The sequence below is a fragment of the Danio aesculapii genome, chromosome 24 (genome assembly GCF_903798145.1).
Source record: "Danio aesculapii chromosome 24, fDanAes4.1, whole genome shotgun sequence".
Taxonomy (NCBI): Eukaryota; Metazoa; Chordata; class Actinopteri; order Cypriniformes; family Danionidae; genus Danio; species Danio aesculapii.
The window spans coordinates 27,691,335-27,709,431 of record NC_079458.1 but is presented as its reverse complement, the minus strand read 5'-3'; the positions used below and the strand labels follow the sequence as shown (position 1 = coordinate 27,709,431).

General features: G+C 33.6%; 1 protein-coding gene across 1 annotated transcript in view; it reads left to right on the top strand.

Moving 5' to 3' along the window:
* Positions 1–18,097, top strand: part of asap1b (ArfGAP with SH3 domain, ankyrin repeat and PH domain 1b) — a 170,673-nt gene that overhangs the window by 134,819 nt on the left and 17,757 nt on the right. Inside the window, exons 18-21 of the mRNA XM_056450672.1 lie at positions 8,971–9,062; positions 9,280–9,466; positions 12,037–12,122; positions 16,120–16,235. Coding sequence (XP_056306647.1) covers positions 8,971–9,062; positions 9,280–9,466; positions 12,037–12,122; positions 16,120–16,235 — 481 coding nt within the window. The remainder of the gene's footprint in view (positions 1–8,970; positions 9,063–9,279; positions 9,467–12,036; positions 12,123–16,119; positions 16,236–18,097) is intronic.

Genomic DNA, 18,097 nt, shown 5'->3' with positions numbered 1-18,097 from the left:
TTGCTTGTTTAGCGCATTTGCTGTGTTTGAGGTAGTGATGTGCGGATCGATACTAAAATATCGATATCTCCGATACCAGCTTTGTATGTTCTAGAACTGATTATCTTATCAAAATATCGATATCTCAGTAATTTGGAGCAAATATGTAGTTTATTGAAAAGAGAAATACAGCAGAATGTAACGACAATTACTCAGGTTTATCTGAATAATGCCAACTTAGTCTGAGCTACTTGTTCTTCTGCCTGCCAAGTCAGGTGCGTAATATGGCACTGTACAACTGCAGAGTAGCTAGCCACTCAGTCTGCTGGCACATGTTGTTCAGTCACGCTGTCATTGGATATGGGTGACCACAAGCGAAGTTATGTGTGGAGCTACTTCACTTCCATAAACACAAACGGTTTGTGACACGTGTAAGAAAAAAGTGAGGTACTGTGGTAATACCACAAACCTAATCAAATTTCTACAAATAAATTACAAGACAGAATATGACAACGTCATGACTAGGTGGTCAAAAGAGGAGGAAAGCTGAGGCACAGTTGCTTCTTGGGCAAGACAGACATTGCTTTCAGAGTCCTTAGGAGCAGCAGGCAGACACGATCCAGGTACAAAGGGAGAAATGTGGTGCTGTGGCTGTATTTTGGGGGCCTGGGTTTTTGTGACAATGATGATAATGTATGATAATTCTTCATCAATAAACAAAAACAACCCATAATATGTCGTATTCAGTATGAAGTGACACTTTTAAGTACACTACTTGTTACTTTAATTTCCCAAACAGTAATTTTTGGGCAAAGTATCGGATCAGTATCGCCGATACTCACCTTCATTTTACTTTGTATCGGATGGGATAGGAAACCAGTGGTATCGCACATCACTAGTTTGAGGTCCAGACTGCAGCTTTGCTTTATATTTGGCCAGGGGAGAACTGGTCTCAGATGCAACACTGGACTGCTTTAGACAAGGTGCATCTCTCAGCTTGAAAAGGCCAGTGTGTCATCACTCACAGTAATCAATAAGCTTTCCAATATGCCAGAGCAGTGTGCAGAATCTGCTTTTAAAAAATAGACAAATTGCTAACAGATTGTACAAACTTTCACAGATGAGAATGCATTACTTTGTGTTTTTATATGTATTAACATATTACAGGTTTCTAACTTGTATATATATTAGTTTTAATGGGGTACATAAGCAGAACAAAACCTGCTGAAGTCATGTGTATAACAGGGGTTGCAGATGGCCGGCTTGCTCTCGAGTATTCATGGTTCCAGTATGGTGAATAGCCTACATACAGAAATGTATGCTAATAAGACATGTATTTGTGCTATTAATAACTATACATCAGTGTAGCAATAAATAAAGGGTTCTGAGTGTTTCTGTGTCTTTTCTTATGTGTTCTGGGAGGTTGTTAGCACATTGCTGTGTTGTTCTGCAGTCAGCTGTTGGCACATTGCTTTGCAGTTGGCCATGTGTTACAGTATGTGTGGCTGCCATTTTATGCACTAGGTGTATAAAGGTAGTGAGATTTATGTTCTAGCACAAAGTGAGATGAACTACATATTGTTGAAGTTTGGTTTTGCATTACTTATGAGTAAAAAAAATGATTCCAAAGTTTCTTGTGCATTTCCTTCATAATTTAAATATGTAAGAGTAAATGTTAAAGAAACACTTCAGCTTTTTTTCTTTCTCATTTTACAGTGTCATGGCTGCAGTAGGCACAATGACAGTATGTGTTATTCTAAGTTAGGAAGCCTAGCTAGTAGCTATTTTCAAGTGTTGCGTACTGTATTATTACACCATGGTATGGCAACAAAAGATGCATCCCAAATGGCACTCTATACACGATGTACTTATGCACTTACATACTCATCAGCATAGTATATGAATGTAGTGTCATCCCAAATGAATGCAGACATTCAAATTCTTCGTGTTTCGCTGGTATTGTCTTTAAATATATTGTTATCTAGGCCTATTTAATTATTCATTTATTATTTATGTACAATATGTGAGACTTAAAATGAGATAGTAAAATATAATCAACAACGAAAACTGTAAAGGAATACGCAAATGAAAAAGCTTATTTATTGACTGTCTTAGTGCTATCACTTTAAAATAACAACACTGTACATCTCTCTATATTTAGGCTAAAACACTGCTTTATTTATTTATTTAGGCCTACTTATTTGTATGTATGTTTGTACAATCATTTTAGTTGTCTTTTATTTCTTTAATTTTACTTTCCAAAATAAATCCTCATTTCACTTAACAAGTTTACAATGATAATAAAGCTTGTTACCAAGTTTTTAATGATTAATGAAGGAATTATAATGCATTGTTTTATTGTTTCATCTTCATTTACAAGTAGCAAAGTATTTACAGCTACTGTATATTTCTGTCCGTTTGTCCATTTGTGCCCTCTGGCGGCATAGTCGCAATCTGCAGTTATACCTAAATCACGTTCTTATGCTGTGATCACATCAGACACGGCATGCCCTGATAAATCACGCTATCTGCGCGTAAATAGACATGTGAACATTTTGAGTTTATTCGCTTTTCGCGCGTCAAATTTATTCATAATAGACACAGATTCATGTCATGAGCAGGGCTTCCATCTGCCCAGTGCCTCTAGCTGCGTTGCTAAATGGCTTACATGGATTTTATTGAGAGAATAACTGTGTTTATGTGCTTTATGAAAAACAGCATTGATTAATTTGGAGCTGTATCTGAGTGCATTAGATCCTTTCAGAGGTGCACCCAGCTCTGTGAGTTCATAAACTCCTCCAGAAACTTAACCTGGATGATAGAAGCTTTCAACGGTGCTTCCGACTGAGCCGAGCCCAGTTTGATCAACTGTTGTCTGTTGTCGGCAGGAGGATTTCCCCCTGGGACACCAAAAACTCTCTTGGACATCAAAAGCTCTATGTCATAAACATGCCCCTTCAAGCTCCTGATTGGTTAACGCGGTGTGAATGTCTGCTGGAGTTCAGATTTTCCAACTCGAACGATATGTGTGTTAAGTGCGTCAATTGCGTGAGTCGTGTCGTTTGCACTGCCTCATTCGCACCGCAGGATGTCTATTCGTTTCTTTGCATTGACTTAACATGTAAATCACTCGTGCTTGAGGCTTCTTCCGTGTCTGGTGTGAATGCAGCATTAGCAGCATTACTCCTTTAGTGCGGCAGCGGTATCACTCGCAGCAGTAATGCTCATTTTAAAGTGTCACCCACTATAATATCTAAAAGAAATGTTGTGCTTTTGACTTAAATTTTTCAATATAATAACTTTAAATAATCCCCAAATAAGTGTAATACCCCGTGTTTTTTTATACATGTGTACATATCATAGTCTAATATTGTTTTATTAAAATAACAGAAACTCAGATGTTATTTTTTTCAGCCTCTAATAGTAGTTACAATTAAATTGGAGGTACAAGTTATGAACAGCATATTTTAGCGGAAGCTACATTTTTATCCATATGTGTCAATAAAGGTGTTTACTGTAAATTTAATTGATATTGGTAATATTTCTTAGTTATTATATTCTACGATTTGTTTTGATTTTACAAAAAAATTTACAAATATTGATCGAAATTGAATTTGTAAATAGTTCTGTAGTAATTCTGTAAATAGCTACAAAGGCAAGTTTTAATATATTTAATATATTATTAAAAATATTATTAAAATATTAAAAAGGGAATTGGAAAAAGGGTCTTTATGAACATTCTTGACTAATGATTCAAATCAATCAATGACTACACTCCTTGAAATAACCTAATAGAACAATCCTATTCATTTTTTCAAGTTATGGTGATGCTATGACTGTCTAATAGGCTTGTAGATCTGTGTTGATCTGTTGTTCATCCCCTCAGCTGAGGGCTAAACATTCTAATCTCTGCTAGTGTCCATGACTTGTTCACCTGTGAGTCGTATGTTTGAACAGTTTTTTTGTTGTTGTTGTTCATGAATCGCTTAAAAATCAAAGTGAATGAATGAAAGAATTTAATATTGACATTAATTTTGTATCAGAAATGAATAGGAGAAATGAAGGAGGAGTACATTTGGGATTTGCTCATCATGCAGAGGGAGCTGCTGGTGAAGAGCTGTCTATATTTAGATGTCGCATGTGTTTGTGTGTCCTCTTATCTTTGTTGACCTGTCACTGGTTCTGCTCAAGGGATCTTACTGGCATCCAACTGCCACTAACAGTGAGATGCAGAGAAATCATCTTCTCATACAAACACTGATAACATCCAAATCTGAATTAAACTTGCACAGTATTTAATTCTCAATGTTCTAACATCAAAGTACGAGTCCAACGAGGACCCCTTGTGGTAAAAAATAAAAAACAAGGCATTTAAATGGATAGTTCCACCAAAAATAAAACATCTGACATAATTTGCTCACCCTGTACTTGTTTCAAAATCTTTATAGAGTTTGTTTCATCTAATAAACGCAACAGAAGATATTTTGAAAAAAGCTGGAAACCTGTAACCATTGGCTTCCTTAAGATTTGTTTTCCCTACTATGGAAATCAATGGAAGTCACGTTTTCAGCTTTCTTCAAAATTAATCTTCTGTAATTCGACAGGATAACCAAACTGTTTGTAACCATTTGAGGGTAAGGAAACTGTGAGTAATCTTTCATTTTGGGTGAACTTTTTCTTTAACGTGTTAATATTGATTTTTTAAATTAGTATTACTAATATTATTATTATTTTTTTTTCAGATCCCAAATGGTTGTCGACTAACTTAGGAATCCTGACATGCATTGAATGTTCAGGCATACACCGGGAGATGGGCGTCCACATCTCACGCATTCAGTCTATGGAGCTAGACAAACTGGGAACCTCCGAACTCTTGGTATGTTTGTTGGTGCAACGTTTTATTTTCAAACACAACATGACAGGATCCTTAGAGAAGCTGCTGAGGAGTACTACATGGCTTTGTTTGATCCCAAACTATAGGTTAAATTATATTTTAATATATCAAACTTTGATATATTAAAAGTTCTCTTTTGATCAGCCAGATTTACTCATAGTTTTAAATAAATAAAAATATGCTTGAATGTCTCTTTGCTATTTTGAAAATACAGATATTATTTAGGTAGGTCTTGCTCACTGTGCTCAAAACATTAACCACCAATCAATGAGAGTGATTCTAAATGTAAGAAAGATGATTGGTTGAAAATACTGTTCATCGCCAATAGTTAAACTAGACTTTTACTTTAACTTGCGCATGGTGACTACCGTCATTTGTGTGTGTGCACTGTCTCTCTTTCTCACACACACACACACACACACGCAGGTATTCACTGTGCACAAGTTAATGCTGAATCCAATACATAAACTTGCAGGCCGCACTAACATTAGACTTTCAAATTAGGGCGGGGCCACAAACTATCGTTCCTCGGGCCGCGAATTTTAGACCTCTGGTATAACAGGACAGAATGCTTAGAACCTGACTTTTTTATGTTTTCCTGTTTCATTTTATTCATTGCTTATTTGTGGCACTATGGGTTAGAGGTTTGAGGCATGTATAAGACAGTATGTGTAGGGATGAAAGATCTATTTAGATCAGTGGTCTCTAAATCAATTTACCCGGTGGCCGCTGGAGGCAGAGTCTGGGTGAGGCTGGGCCGCATCAGGTTTTCCACAAGAAATTAATTATATTATTATTATATGTTTATTTTTTTCATCTTATTTTGTGTTAAAAAATTTTGAGAAGATTGGAATTTTTTTAACACAAAATAAGATAAAAAAATAAACAAAATAAAAATTTATAAGAAAATAAATTAATCAGTAATAAATAGTTATAACAATAATAATAATAACAATAACAATAATAATCGGATGCACTGTTATCCGCCGTGCTGTTGTTACAGGAAAAAGGAGCAACACTGTGTTTTTGTAATTTGTTTTGACTACTTTAACATCATATAGAAATATGTGTAATGTTTATTGTGTGAGGCAATGCAAAATACAATGCAGGTACGGTGCGACCCTATAATTGGTCCGGGTTACCGGGGACTCTTATTGCCGATGGACAGGTGTCAATGTGTGACTGCAGATGATTACATTAGACTGCATAAAGTTCCTTACGTTTCTTTTATAGCGCCGCATACACATCACATCACAATTTCTTTTCTACTCACTGAGCATGAAACAATAACCACCAACCAATGAGTGTGATTGTTAATGCAAGAAAGATGATTGGTTGAAAATATTGAAACTTTTGCTTTAACTTGCGCATGGTGATACCGTAATGGGTGCACACACACAATCAGCCTTCGTATGCGCTCTCTCTTACACACACACACACACACACACACACACACACACACACACATGCATTTACCCCACACAAGTTAATGCTGAATCCATTAAAAAAAATACCGTAAAGCTAAACATTAATATCTGACATTTTCCATAACAGGATCTGGCAAGGTCCTGCTTAAATTAAGCACTGATTTATATACATTTATCTACGTAAAATGTCCCACAGGGCAGCAACTTCAAAAACTTTTTTTGAAGTGTTGTGAATGAAGCGCACTGTGACGAATGTCCGCGTGTGCCCATGGCAATGCTGCTGTAACTTTCACTCATCTCCACGCTTTGCCATTAGAAGAGGAGTCAGACAAGGTTGTCCTATTTCACTTTTTCTGTTTCTGGTGGTTGCAGAGTTTCTTGATCTTTATGTGGTAAATTGCTCAAATGTTGAAGGTATTCAAATAGTGGACCACACATTTTTAATAAGTCAACTTGCAGATGATACATGTATCTTTTTACATAATAAAAAAGAGGTCCCTAAAATATTACAGGCATTAAAATTATTTTCGAATGCTTCTGGCCTTTCTATTAATCAGAAAAAATCTAAAATTTTGACAATTCATAGTTCTGATATCAGATGTTTGGGGAATTAAGGTCAAGCAAACCATTACATATTTAGGTATTACAATTAATAAATGTTCCTCTGAAAGGATCAAAAATAACTTGTTTAAAGAATGTTTAAAGAAAGTAAAAACCATGTTTAATTGCTGGTCTCAGAGGAACCTGGCTATCCATTGACGTGTTCTACTGTCCAAAGCTGAAGGAATATCAAGGCTGGTTTATCCCGCTCTCTCCTTATATGTTAATCCCAAATTATGTACAGAGATTGATAGGGCTATATTTAAGTTTATTTGGAAAAATAGGACAGAATATGTAAAAAGAAAAACAATTATATTAGAACCTTTTCTAAAGGTGGACTCAATGCTATTGATTTTACAACTATTAATACAATTTTTTAAATAATTGGATAAAACATTGCTTTTCCCAAAGTAATTCACTATGGTTTTATATTCCAAATCTTTTCTTTGAAAAAATGTGGTGGATTAAACGTTTTGCTTTCTTCTGACTACAAATGTAATAAACTTCCCATTAAATTATCAAACTTTCATAAGCAATCATTAGAAGCATGGAAAATTGCCTTTAAACATAACTTTTCTCCACATACGTGGATTCTATGGAATAACGAACATGTGTTGCATAAAAAAGTATATTTAAAAAATATTGGTTTGTCAAGGGAATTGTTTTTGTTTCAGATTTACTAAATAGCAGTGGTGAGATTTATACTCATCGGGAAATTCTTCCTTCTTCAGGGACTGTTTTTTTGCATAAAGATTATAATGTGGTTGTGAACAGCATCTCTGATAAACTGTTTTACTTAATGAAAATTCATCTGACTTATGACTCAGTCTCAAAGCATATTCCAAAAACTGTACTTGGTGGTATCAGTATCTTAGATAAAAAATTTAAATAACTTCCATATTAGAAAATATCTAATTCAGAATAGTAGTTGTTTCCCGAAAGCTATTTTAATATGGAAACAATCTTTTTCTTTACCTTTTATAGATGATATTTGGTCAACAAGTAATAAGTTTTTACTTCAGAATAAGGTAAAAGAAATTCATTTCAAAATATTACACAGGTATTATCCCTGCAATATATTTATTAATAAATTTAAAACTGACATTTCACCACAATGTTCTTTTTGTAACACTGAGCCTGAAAGTCTTGTACACCTATTTTGTACTTGTAAATTTTCTGATGATTTTTGGTTTCAGGGTTGATTTTTGATTCATTTTACAAAATAATTAATTTTGACGAATACATGATTCTTTTTTTGAATTGTAAAACTGGCTATGATACACTCAATAATGCTTTAAGGTTGATAATTTTTCTTGGGAAGTTTCACATACACAAGGCAAAAGTAATGTCTATTACTCCCTCCTTTAATTTTTTCTGTAAAGATTTAAAAATATTTTATAATTCTTTGACCTCAATTACAACAAACAAGAAAGCTGTAAAAACCTCTCTAATAATGAAAAAAATTATCAGTACAATCTAATAATTGAAATATGATGGATTCCCTTAAATATGTTATTTTTTGTTTAATGTATGTGTTCTGCATCACTAAGTTTTGTATTACTGTTACATATATTATCATATAATCCTGTATGCTTGTCAGTTATATGCTTCAATAAAAGACAAAAAAAAAACAAACACTTTCACTCATTGGGAAATGTTTCTCTGCCTGCGTCAAGTCCAGCCGATGTCCCGCCCCCCAGAGAGCCATGTACCCCACCGTAATTGGTGGGTTTGTTCAGCTCCACACGCAAAACTGTAAAGTGCCATCCATATCAAACTCTCTGGCTGCACTGACATTAAACTTTCAAATTAAGGCGGGGGTCACAAACTATCGTCCCGCGGGCCGTGAGTTTGAGACCCTTGATTTAGATCATTCTGTACTTTGTTGTACTTTGCGTTTAAGTTGGAAAAACTCAATAAACATAATGTTCAACTTCAAAAAAAAACTTATGATTATTGTTGTTATTTAGCATTTTAAATTTTACCATTTATACATCTTTCATCTTGTGCATCTTATGTATTTTGTTTTGTTAATTTTTTTTTTTTTTTTATTTTTTTTGTTTGTTTTAGCTGGCCAAGAATGTGGGGAACAGTAGTTTTAATGAAATAATGGAGGGGAATCTTTCCTGCCCCTCTTCTAAACCCACTCCCTCTAGTGACATGTGAGTATACCTGACAGTCATTCTGTTCGTACTATAAAACAAACTCTCTTCGTTAATTATTTAGATGGGTGGCAAAAATTCAGATTTTTTTTAATGCAAATGAATTATGTTTTCTAGTGTATCAAAACATTTTATTATGTAAATGATCTGTGTAACTGTGTAGTTATGGTTCCAGGGACAATTTTGTAAGTTTTGGATATTTGCATTTACCTCCTAGGACTGTTCGTAAGGAGTTCATCAATGCTAAATATGTAGATCATAAGTTTGCAAGAAAAACCTGCAGCTCAGCAGAAGACAAGAGGAATGATCTGTTTAAAGCCGTCGGGTCACATGACCTGCTAGCTCTCATCCAGGTGTATGCTGAGGGGGTAGAGCTTATGGAACCACTACATGAAGGAGGACAGGTAAGAGTCAGATCAAATTTCAAGGGTTTAGTAACACTTCATTTATCTAGTTGCCCCTGAAAATATTTATTAAGGCTTATTGTCCTAAATATAAAACTGGAAGTAGGAATGTGACCCAGACTATCATTTCACATGATGGATGTCCCGTACACATGGGATGAGCTCTTATTTTGAGGTCTGGTGCTTATCAGAAAGCAGACATACTGGACACGAGCAGAATCCTCTGCTTTGATCTTCTCCCAGTTTTCCACACTAAAAGATCCATCATTCCTGCAGATAAAGACTTTGATAATTCCGTTTCTTGATTCAGAGATGAACAGAAAATGCAGTCTAAAAGCAAAGTTTAAATGATCTCTTTTTCTTGGCTTTTTATGTAGCCCTAATCTCTGTCAAAATTCTAAAATATGACTTGAAATATTGTGAACAATTATTACTGTTGTGAATATATTACTTATTTATTATTATTATTATTATTATTATTATTATTATTATTATATTTTATGTTGTAAAATGTACTTTATTCCTCTAACTCCAATTCCAATTCACAGATTTGATGCTAAAGTTTCCTTTTATTATTAATATGAATGTTAAAACAGTGACAGAAAAAAAAATATATATTCTAGAGCCTGAAAAAAAAGTCTAAGTCTAAAAGACTAAACTTTAAACAATGAATGCATCTTTTCTAATTAAAAGTGAACAATTTTATATTTAGGAAATTATTATTTTTTGTCAATACAATTAATAAGAAAAATGAATGAACAAACAATTTTAAATGATTAATTATTTATTTTAATTAATACTTTTTTAGTATATATATATTTAGTTTATATATATATATATATATATATATATATATATATATATATATATATATATATATATATATATATTTATTTATTTATTTATTTATTTATTTTTTTTTTCATTTTCTATTTAACAGAGAGATTTTTTTTCAACACATTTCTAAACATAATAGTTTTAATAACTCATTTCTGATAACTGATTTATTTTTGCCATGATGACAGTAAATAATATTTGACTAGATATTTTTCAAGACACTTCTTTACAGCTTAAAGTGACAATTAAAGGCTTAACTAGGTTAATTAGGTTAACTAGGCAGGTTATCGTAATTAGGCAAGTTATTGTATAACGATGGTTTGTTCTGTAGACTAGCGAAAGTATATATAGCTTAAAGGGGCTAATAATTTTGTCTCTAACATGTTGTTTTAAAAATTAAAAACTGCTTTTATTCTCTAGCATAATGTCTAAAGTGATAACAAAACAGGTGATTTTGCTGACATTTGAAGATTATAAGGCTGAATGGCATGAAATGCCATCAGTCTAGAGACATGTCCAAGTATTTTTCTGTTGCAATCGGGAGATCAGAATAATTAACCCCAAAAAACCAAAGCAACGCAATCACTACCAGATTACTTTTGGGTTTGCAATAAGGAAAACACTAAACACATGTGGCATTTCTTTCTTTTTACTGAACTAGTCTGCAGTAACAAAAACAGGAGAGCATTAGAAATAAACAGATGGCCAACCAAAAAGTATCTCAGGGTTATACAAAAAGTGGCCAACACAAAATACATACTGTAATATTGTTCGTTGTTGTGTGGGAAGAAGAAGACAGGGTCGGCGATATCAGGTAAGCAGTATATTTTATTTTCAATTTTTAGCCACCACAACAGCTGTGTGTGTGTGTGTGCTCTCTCTTCTCCGGGCGGCTCCTTCTTTTTTCCATTAAGAAGGGTGTCTCTCCGGCCCAATCACTAGAATAAACAGGTGTTATTTATTATTTCTGATTGGCCTGCTGATTAGCCGCCAGGCTCTGAGCATGCTCTCCCCACTTATTGGGTGTTCGATCATGTTTACCTCTCCACACATACATTCCTGATATGCAAGTCTCATTTCACACACAATGCACTACAATTACTATGGTATAAATACAGAACTACAACATACAAAAGAGAGAGATCGGTAAAGTTTTGATCAACTGTAGTTTGAAAATACGCCGATCATTCCTTCTATAAGGGCTTATTATGTGGTTTCTGATGCCATCTTGTGCATGGACAACGTCAACCGTCTTTGCTCTGTTCAATGGCAGGCTGATGGATGCCGACGTGCTGTATTTCCGAAATTATACATTTTTAAAATATGCACTATACTTATAAATATACTGCATGGGTGCAATCTAAACAACTACATTCTCAAGTAAATAAGCCTTAAAAGTACATTATGTTGTCCAACAGCTGCAATATTTGTCAAACTGTAGTGAGTTTATTGAGGTGCTGTCATTCTATGTGGGTGGAGTAATACAGAAGGGAGAGGAAGCTCTGGGAGTTCTGATATTGCAGAATATCACGGCTATCGAGAACTATATATGTATATATATGTATATGTATGTATGTATATATATATATATATGTGTGTGTGTGTGTGTGTGTGTGTGTGTGTGTGTGTGTGTGTGAATGTTATACTAAAAATGACATTTTACAGTAGAAGACAAAATAAATCTTAAGACAGGTAAAAATGTTTTTTTTTTTTATGTGTGTGGTCTGTTATAGGAAGGTGGAGAGACTGCATTGCACTATGCCGTGAGGACAGCTGACCACACCTCACTGCACCTGGTTGACTTCCTTGTCCAGAACAGGTATTATTATTAACATCTACCTATAACTACCAAAATCTGGGAGGATCGGGAAACACTCCTGGCCGTATTTAGATATTCGTTATCTGTTTTTGCAGTGAGTGAGCCTCAGTTTTCAGTCCTCAGTCAGCTCTTATTTTGTTCAATCACTGTTATCACGAAGAGCTTTGATGGTTAACCAGGACATGTTGCTTCTTAGAATGACAGGTGTTCACCTTTGAGCTTCAGACTTTTTTTCAAAGGATTATTATGCAGATAATAGAGTAATTTAAGTTCAGCTTTAGCTCTATTTGGTATCCACTGGATGGATTAAAGTTATGTAATCGCATCAGAGGTCCAGGTCATGCCTGAGCCAGAAATGTACTTAGATGTCACATTTAAGTAAATAACCATAATTTCTGTATTGGAACTATTGTTGGTTTGCTTTAAAAGTTGGCTTAGGAGAAGATTGACAAAAGCAAGGTAATGAAGGTAACCCAAAACAACAGGAATATATATTTATATTTATATATATATATATATATATATATATATATATATATATATATATATATATATATATATATATATAAATATATATATATATATATATATATATATATATATATATATATATATATATATATATATATATATATATATATATATATATATATATATATATATATAGATACATAAATACATAATTAATATATGTATTAATAATATGGTTGTGTTCATTGATTTATTTGTCGAAGATAAAACATTTTTCAAGATTAAGTTAAAATTAAAAATGTTCGTATGAAATAGAAAACTTTTTGTAAAAATATAAAATTCTTGTCACTTGTCAATATAAAACCTTCACTTTTACAGCTAAACTATTAAATTCTTTCATTTAAAGGGATAGTTCTCCCAAATAGAAATTTGTCATCAGTAACTCACCCTTCACTTGTTCAAAACCTATTTGAGTTTCTTTCTTCTATTAAGCACAAAAGAAGATGTTTGGAAAAATGCTGTTTGCAGGGACCCATTGATTTCCATAATAATTTTTTTTTGCTACTATGGAAGTAAATGGGTCCCAGACACCTGCATTCTTCAGAAATATCTTCTTTGTGTTCATAAACTCATAAAGGTTTAAGACCACATAAGCGAGAGTAGCGTAGAATAGAATGCCTTTTATTGTCACTGTACACATATACAATGTACATTAAATATATGTGCGATGAGATTAGGTGCATCTCACTACTCAGTAAAACATGAAATTACAGTTGAAGTCAGAATTATTAGCCCCCTTTTGAATTTTTTTTCTTTTTTAAATATTTCCCAAATGATGTTTAACAGAGCAAGGAAATTTTCACAGTATTTTTGATAATATTTTTTCTTTTGGAGGAAGTCTTATTTGTTTTATTTCGGCTAGAATAAAAGCAGTTTTTAATAAAAAAAAAATACAGAACAAACCATCATTATACAATAACTTGCTTAATTACCCTAACCTGCCTAGTTAACCTAATTAATTTAGTCAAGCCCTTAAATGTCACTTTAAACTGTATAGAAATGTCTTGAAAAATATCTAGTCAAATATTATTTACTTTTATCATGGCAAAAATAAAATAAATCAGTTATTAATGTGTTATTAAAAAGTATTATGTTTAGAAATGGGTTGAAAAAAAATCTCTGTTAAACAGAAATTGGGGAAAACAATAAACGGGGCTAATAATTCAGGGGGGCTAATAGTTCAGGGTGGCTAATAATTCTGACTTTAACTGTATATCCTTACAATACGACAAGGTGTCTTAAAAGTTATTTTAACTTACGACAGGGGTCTTAAAAGTTATTCAAAGTTAATAAATCGATTATGAGAAAATTAAGGCCCTTGAAATGTATTAAAAAGTCTTGCTTGCATTTTTACGAGGTCTTAAATTTTGTTTAAGCATTGTACATATGTTTGACTCCAAAAAAGCATAAATATATTTATTTTCCTCCTAATATTAACAACAACATGCTCGATCCACGCGATTGGTTTAGGCATTAATCTGGCCTAGCTCCTTAGTCCGGGTGACGTCACATAATTTGCGACAAACATGGGAAGGTGATGTGACGCTCTCCACATGTAGCGAAACCAAAGAGCGAAATAGGGAAAATGTATGTTTGCTGCTCCTGATTGGAGAAAGACTAGTTTAAACAGTGTCTGAAACCTGTCTCTGAAAACAACTGCGTTATTTATTTTTTCAAGCTTTGTTTCTTCCGAGCTTATCCATGTTCTGTTGCAGGGTTGTGCTCCATTAATTTATTTAACTACAACTGTTTATGGTTGTTAAAGGTTTGATACTGATTAGAAGTTGAAGTGGCGATGAGGTCTTAAAATATTCTGAGAAGGTCTTTAAAAAGTCTAAAAAGGTATTGATATTACCTTTAGGATTCCTGCATATACCCTGTTCAAACCACACTAAACAACAAGTTACAGTAGAAATAAGTGTAGATGATTAACGGTAGTGCAAAATAGTCTTTCGGAAGAGACGTTAAACCGAGGACCTGACTCTCTGCGGTCATTAAAAATCCCATGGCACTTCTTGTAAAGAGCAGGGTGTAACCCCGTGTCCTGGCCAAAGTTCCTCAATTGGCCCTCTACCCATCATGGCCTCCCAATCATCCCCATCCACCGAATTGGCTCTATCACTCTCTTCCCTCCACCAATAGCTGGTGTGTGGTGAAGTGGCGTCGTTGTCCTGTGGCTGCCGTCGCATCATCCCAGTGGATGCTGCACACTGATGGTGGTGTGGAGAGAACCCCCTCATGATTGTGAAGCGCTTTACGTGTATGGCCATACACAATAAATGTGCTATATAAATACACATTACATTTTGACCTTAAAATGTTTTTTTTTAATGTAAAACTGTTTTTATTCTAGTCGAAATAAAAAAAAAAAAACAGAAGAAAAAACTTTATCAGACATACTGTGTAAATTTCCTTCCTCTGTTACACATAATTTGGGAAATATTTTAAAATTTAAAGGAGGGTTACTAATTTTGACTTCAACTATAAGATGATAAATAAATAGTAGTGCAAAATGGGGGATGAGAGGAGGGTGAGGTGAGTAAACAATTCTGAGGTAGAAAAGAGACATTTTCAATATGTAATATGAAAATGTATGATGATAAATAGTAGTGCAAATATAGGGGATGAGAGGAGGATAGGGTGAGGTGGAGTAAATAGTTCTGAGGTTGAATGAGAGATATAAACAAGATGTATACAATTAGATGTGTTTTGCATAAAGTCCAATGAAATGTATGTGAATTTTTTTTAAGCTAATCGTGTATGCGGTCAGCGCATGTGTGACTTGAATTTTTGGGTGAATTTTTGAAATTTTTGGGTGAACTATCCCTTTAAATGTATTATCATTTTAATTTCAACTCAGCTGTAAAACTGTAATATCTGACAAAACTTTCATATTATCACAATTCAAAGGGGAAATGTTTTGTGTTCAAAATATAAAACACACAATCTTTTCAGATTTCAGGACTGATTACACCCCGAATCCTAAGATTATTGATATTCACTAGAGAAAATGTTCAAGCTAAACTTGAATCTAGGGCAGAGAAATTTCTAAAGTTGTTGTCACAGATTGGGGATATACTGGTGTAGATGTCTAGCCTCCCTCCTAGCCTCTCGTCCTTTTTTCTGCTGTGAGTCTCAGTAGGTAAACAGAACTGGGTCATTCCTCTTGCTCTCTCCCCATGTGTGCTGTTTATTCACTGCTGACCCAAATTCTGTAGATTACAACAGTGTGAAGTGGCTAATAAAGAGCAAATATGTTGATAATATTGTAGCCTCACTTAAAGCTTTTAAATGGCTGAGAACTTTGTAGATGATAGTATTAGTGTCATGTTCATTTTTAGCATGTTATACTCGCTGTTTTGATTTCTAACACTTGTGTTTTCTTTTTCTTTTTTTTATAGTGCTGTATAATAAGCTTTTGTGTCATAAGGTCAAGAACGATCTGACTATGTTTTTATTTCCACAGTGGGAATTTGGATAAGCAGACGGAGAGAGGAAACACGGCCCTGCACTATTGCTGCCTGTACGAGAAACATGAATGCCTCAAGTTACTGCTCAGAGGCAAACCAGCTACTGATATCAGTGAGTTGAACACATGAATGCTGTTTTTATTTGTAGACCTTTGATCAAATGTATCTGCACTTTTATAATATGTTTACCTAAATGCATGGATCAAAGGCAAGATTGCCTATTTTGGGATGTAGAAGTAAAACGACACTTATATTCTGATGTGTACTTATTAAAATACAAAATATTACATGTAAGTGTTACATCATATCACTTAACTACAAAATAGTACACTGACTAAAAAAATACATTTGACTGGGCTTTGTGATTGCTGTCACTATTGGAATATAGTAGTTGTATTAAATAAACTAACACAAAAAATTATATTTGATCGAATTGGTAAACAAGTAACAACAATTAAAAACTCTATTGTACTTTTAAGTTATTAATTTAATTGTTTTGACCCATTTTGGGCCATTTTCCGTCCACACTATACCAATGAAATCGCACGTCACTTGACCACACACACTCTGGCATGCAGCGTATTCGCATGTCTGAGCTCCACAGCAGACAGCGGGTGCTTTGAACACACCTTTCGAGGTGAGAGCAGCGCATGTCGGACAGTTAATCAAGGATCTACTGCTGGATTTCATCTCACTGTAGTTGTTAAATGTGATATTTAATTAGCCTTGTCTCTATCTAAAGACTCTTCAGTCTTTTGAATCTATTACTTGTTCTCAGGTAACGTGTTTTGGCTGAGCGCAAGATAAGTTATTCATTTATGTAATCAAGTACACTGATTCTGCACATTTGACTGATTGCTTACCTTTATTTCATATATTGTATAAACTTATTGTATGTTATACTTTTATAATGGCCATTATTGATTATTAAAACAGATATTTAGCAAAAGAAAGGGTATGTTTTGTATTTTTCAATGAAAATGAAATGAGACAGTAATGTTATAGTTATAAATAGCTCTGTTTTGTTATAAATATGCATACAGTGAAGATGACGCTCATATAAATATGTAGCTACACGGTTCCTCAACATTTTTGCAGTCTGTTAAGTTGTTAATACCAAAATGAAAGCAGATATTTCCTTATATAATGTTTTCATTTTATTGTTAAGATGGTGAAACAACGTAGCCAGGGTGATGCTAATGGCATTATAAAGTAGCCTACACTATTTTCTTTAAAGATTTATCCAACATGTCCTCTTGAGTTCGTTTTCCATATTATACTTGCGAAGTTAAACTGAATGGATGAACTTTGTGTACTTGATATTGAGGAAAAGCCCCAATCAGACAGGTGAAAGTCTGCAGCCATGCCTCCATTTTCAGATGTCTCCGTTTTCCTCTATCCACACTGACAGGGAGCAGTAGCATTTTAATCCCAAAATAGCCTTTTCAGCATTTTCAAAAAGCTTTGTTTTCGGGGCTCGAAAACTCCTGGGTAGTGTGGATGAAAGGTGTAACCGTAGCAAAACTTATGCGTTTTAAAACTAAAATGCATTAGTGTAATCTAAAATCAATTGTAACATTTAAAATCAATAATTTGATCTCACAATGCTTTTTTACTGTAAGTTACTGTTTGTTTCGTCTAAATCAGATTTTTTTATGCTTCTTTTCTTTTCTTTTTTTTTATCTACTATTGGTAGTAAGAGTATTGCCTTTGTTGGGGAGTAACCAGTTTTTGCACATTACATTTTATTGCACACTTATTTGTAATTCAATTAAAAAATATATGTTTTATCTGCACATTTGTAATCTGTTAAAGAGAAAAAAAGTGCAATTAATTATTTTTTACTCACTAAAATGTTAGCAATTACAAAAGGGGTTAGCTAGGATAAAAAATGCGAGAGTGTTGTGAAAAATATAAATTTCTTGCATTGTGTGTTTGCTATGTACAATATATGTGTGTGTATATATATATATA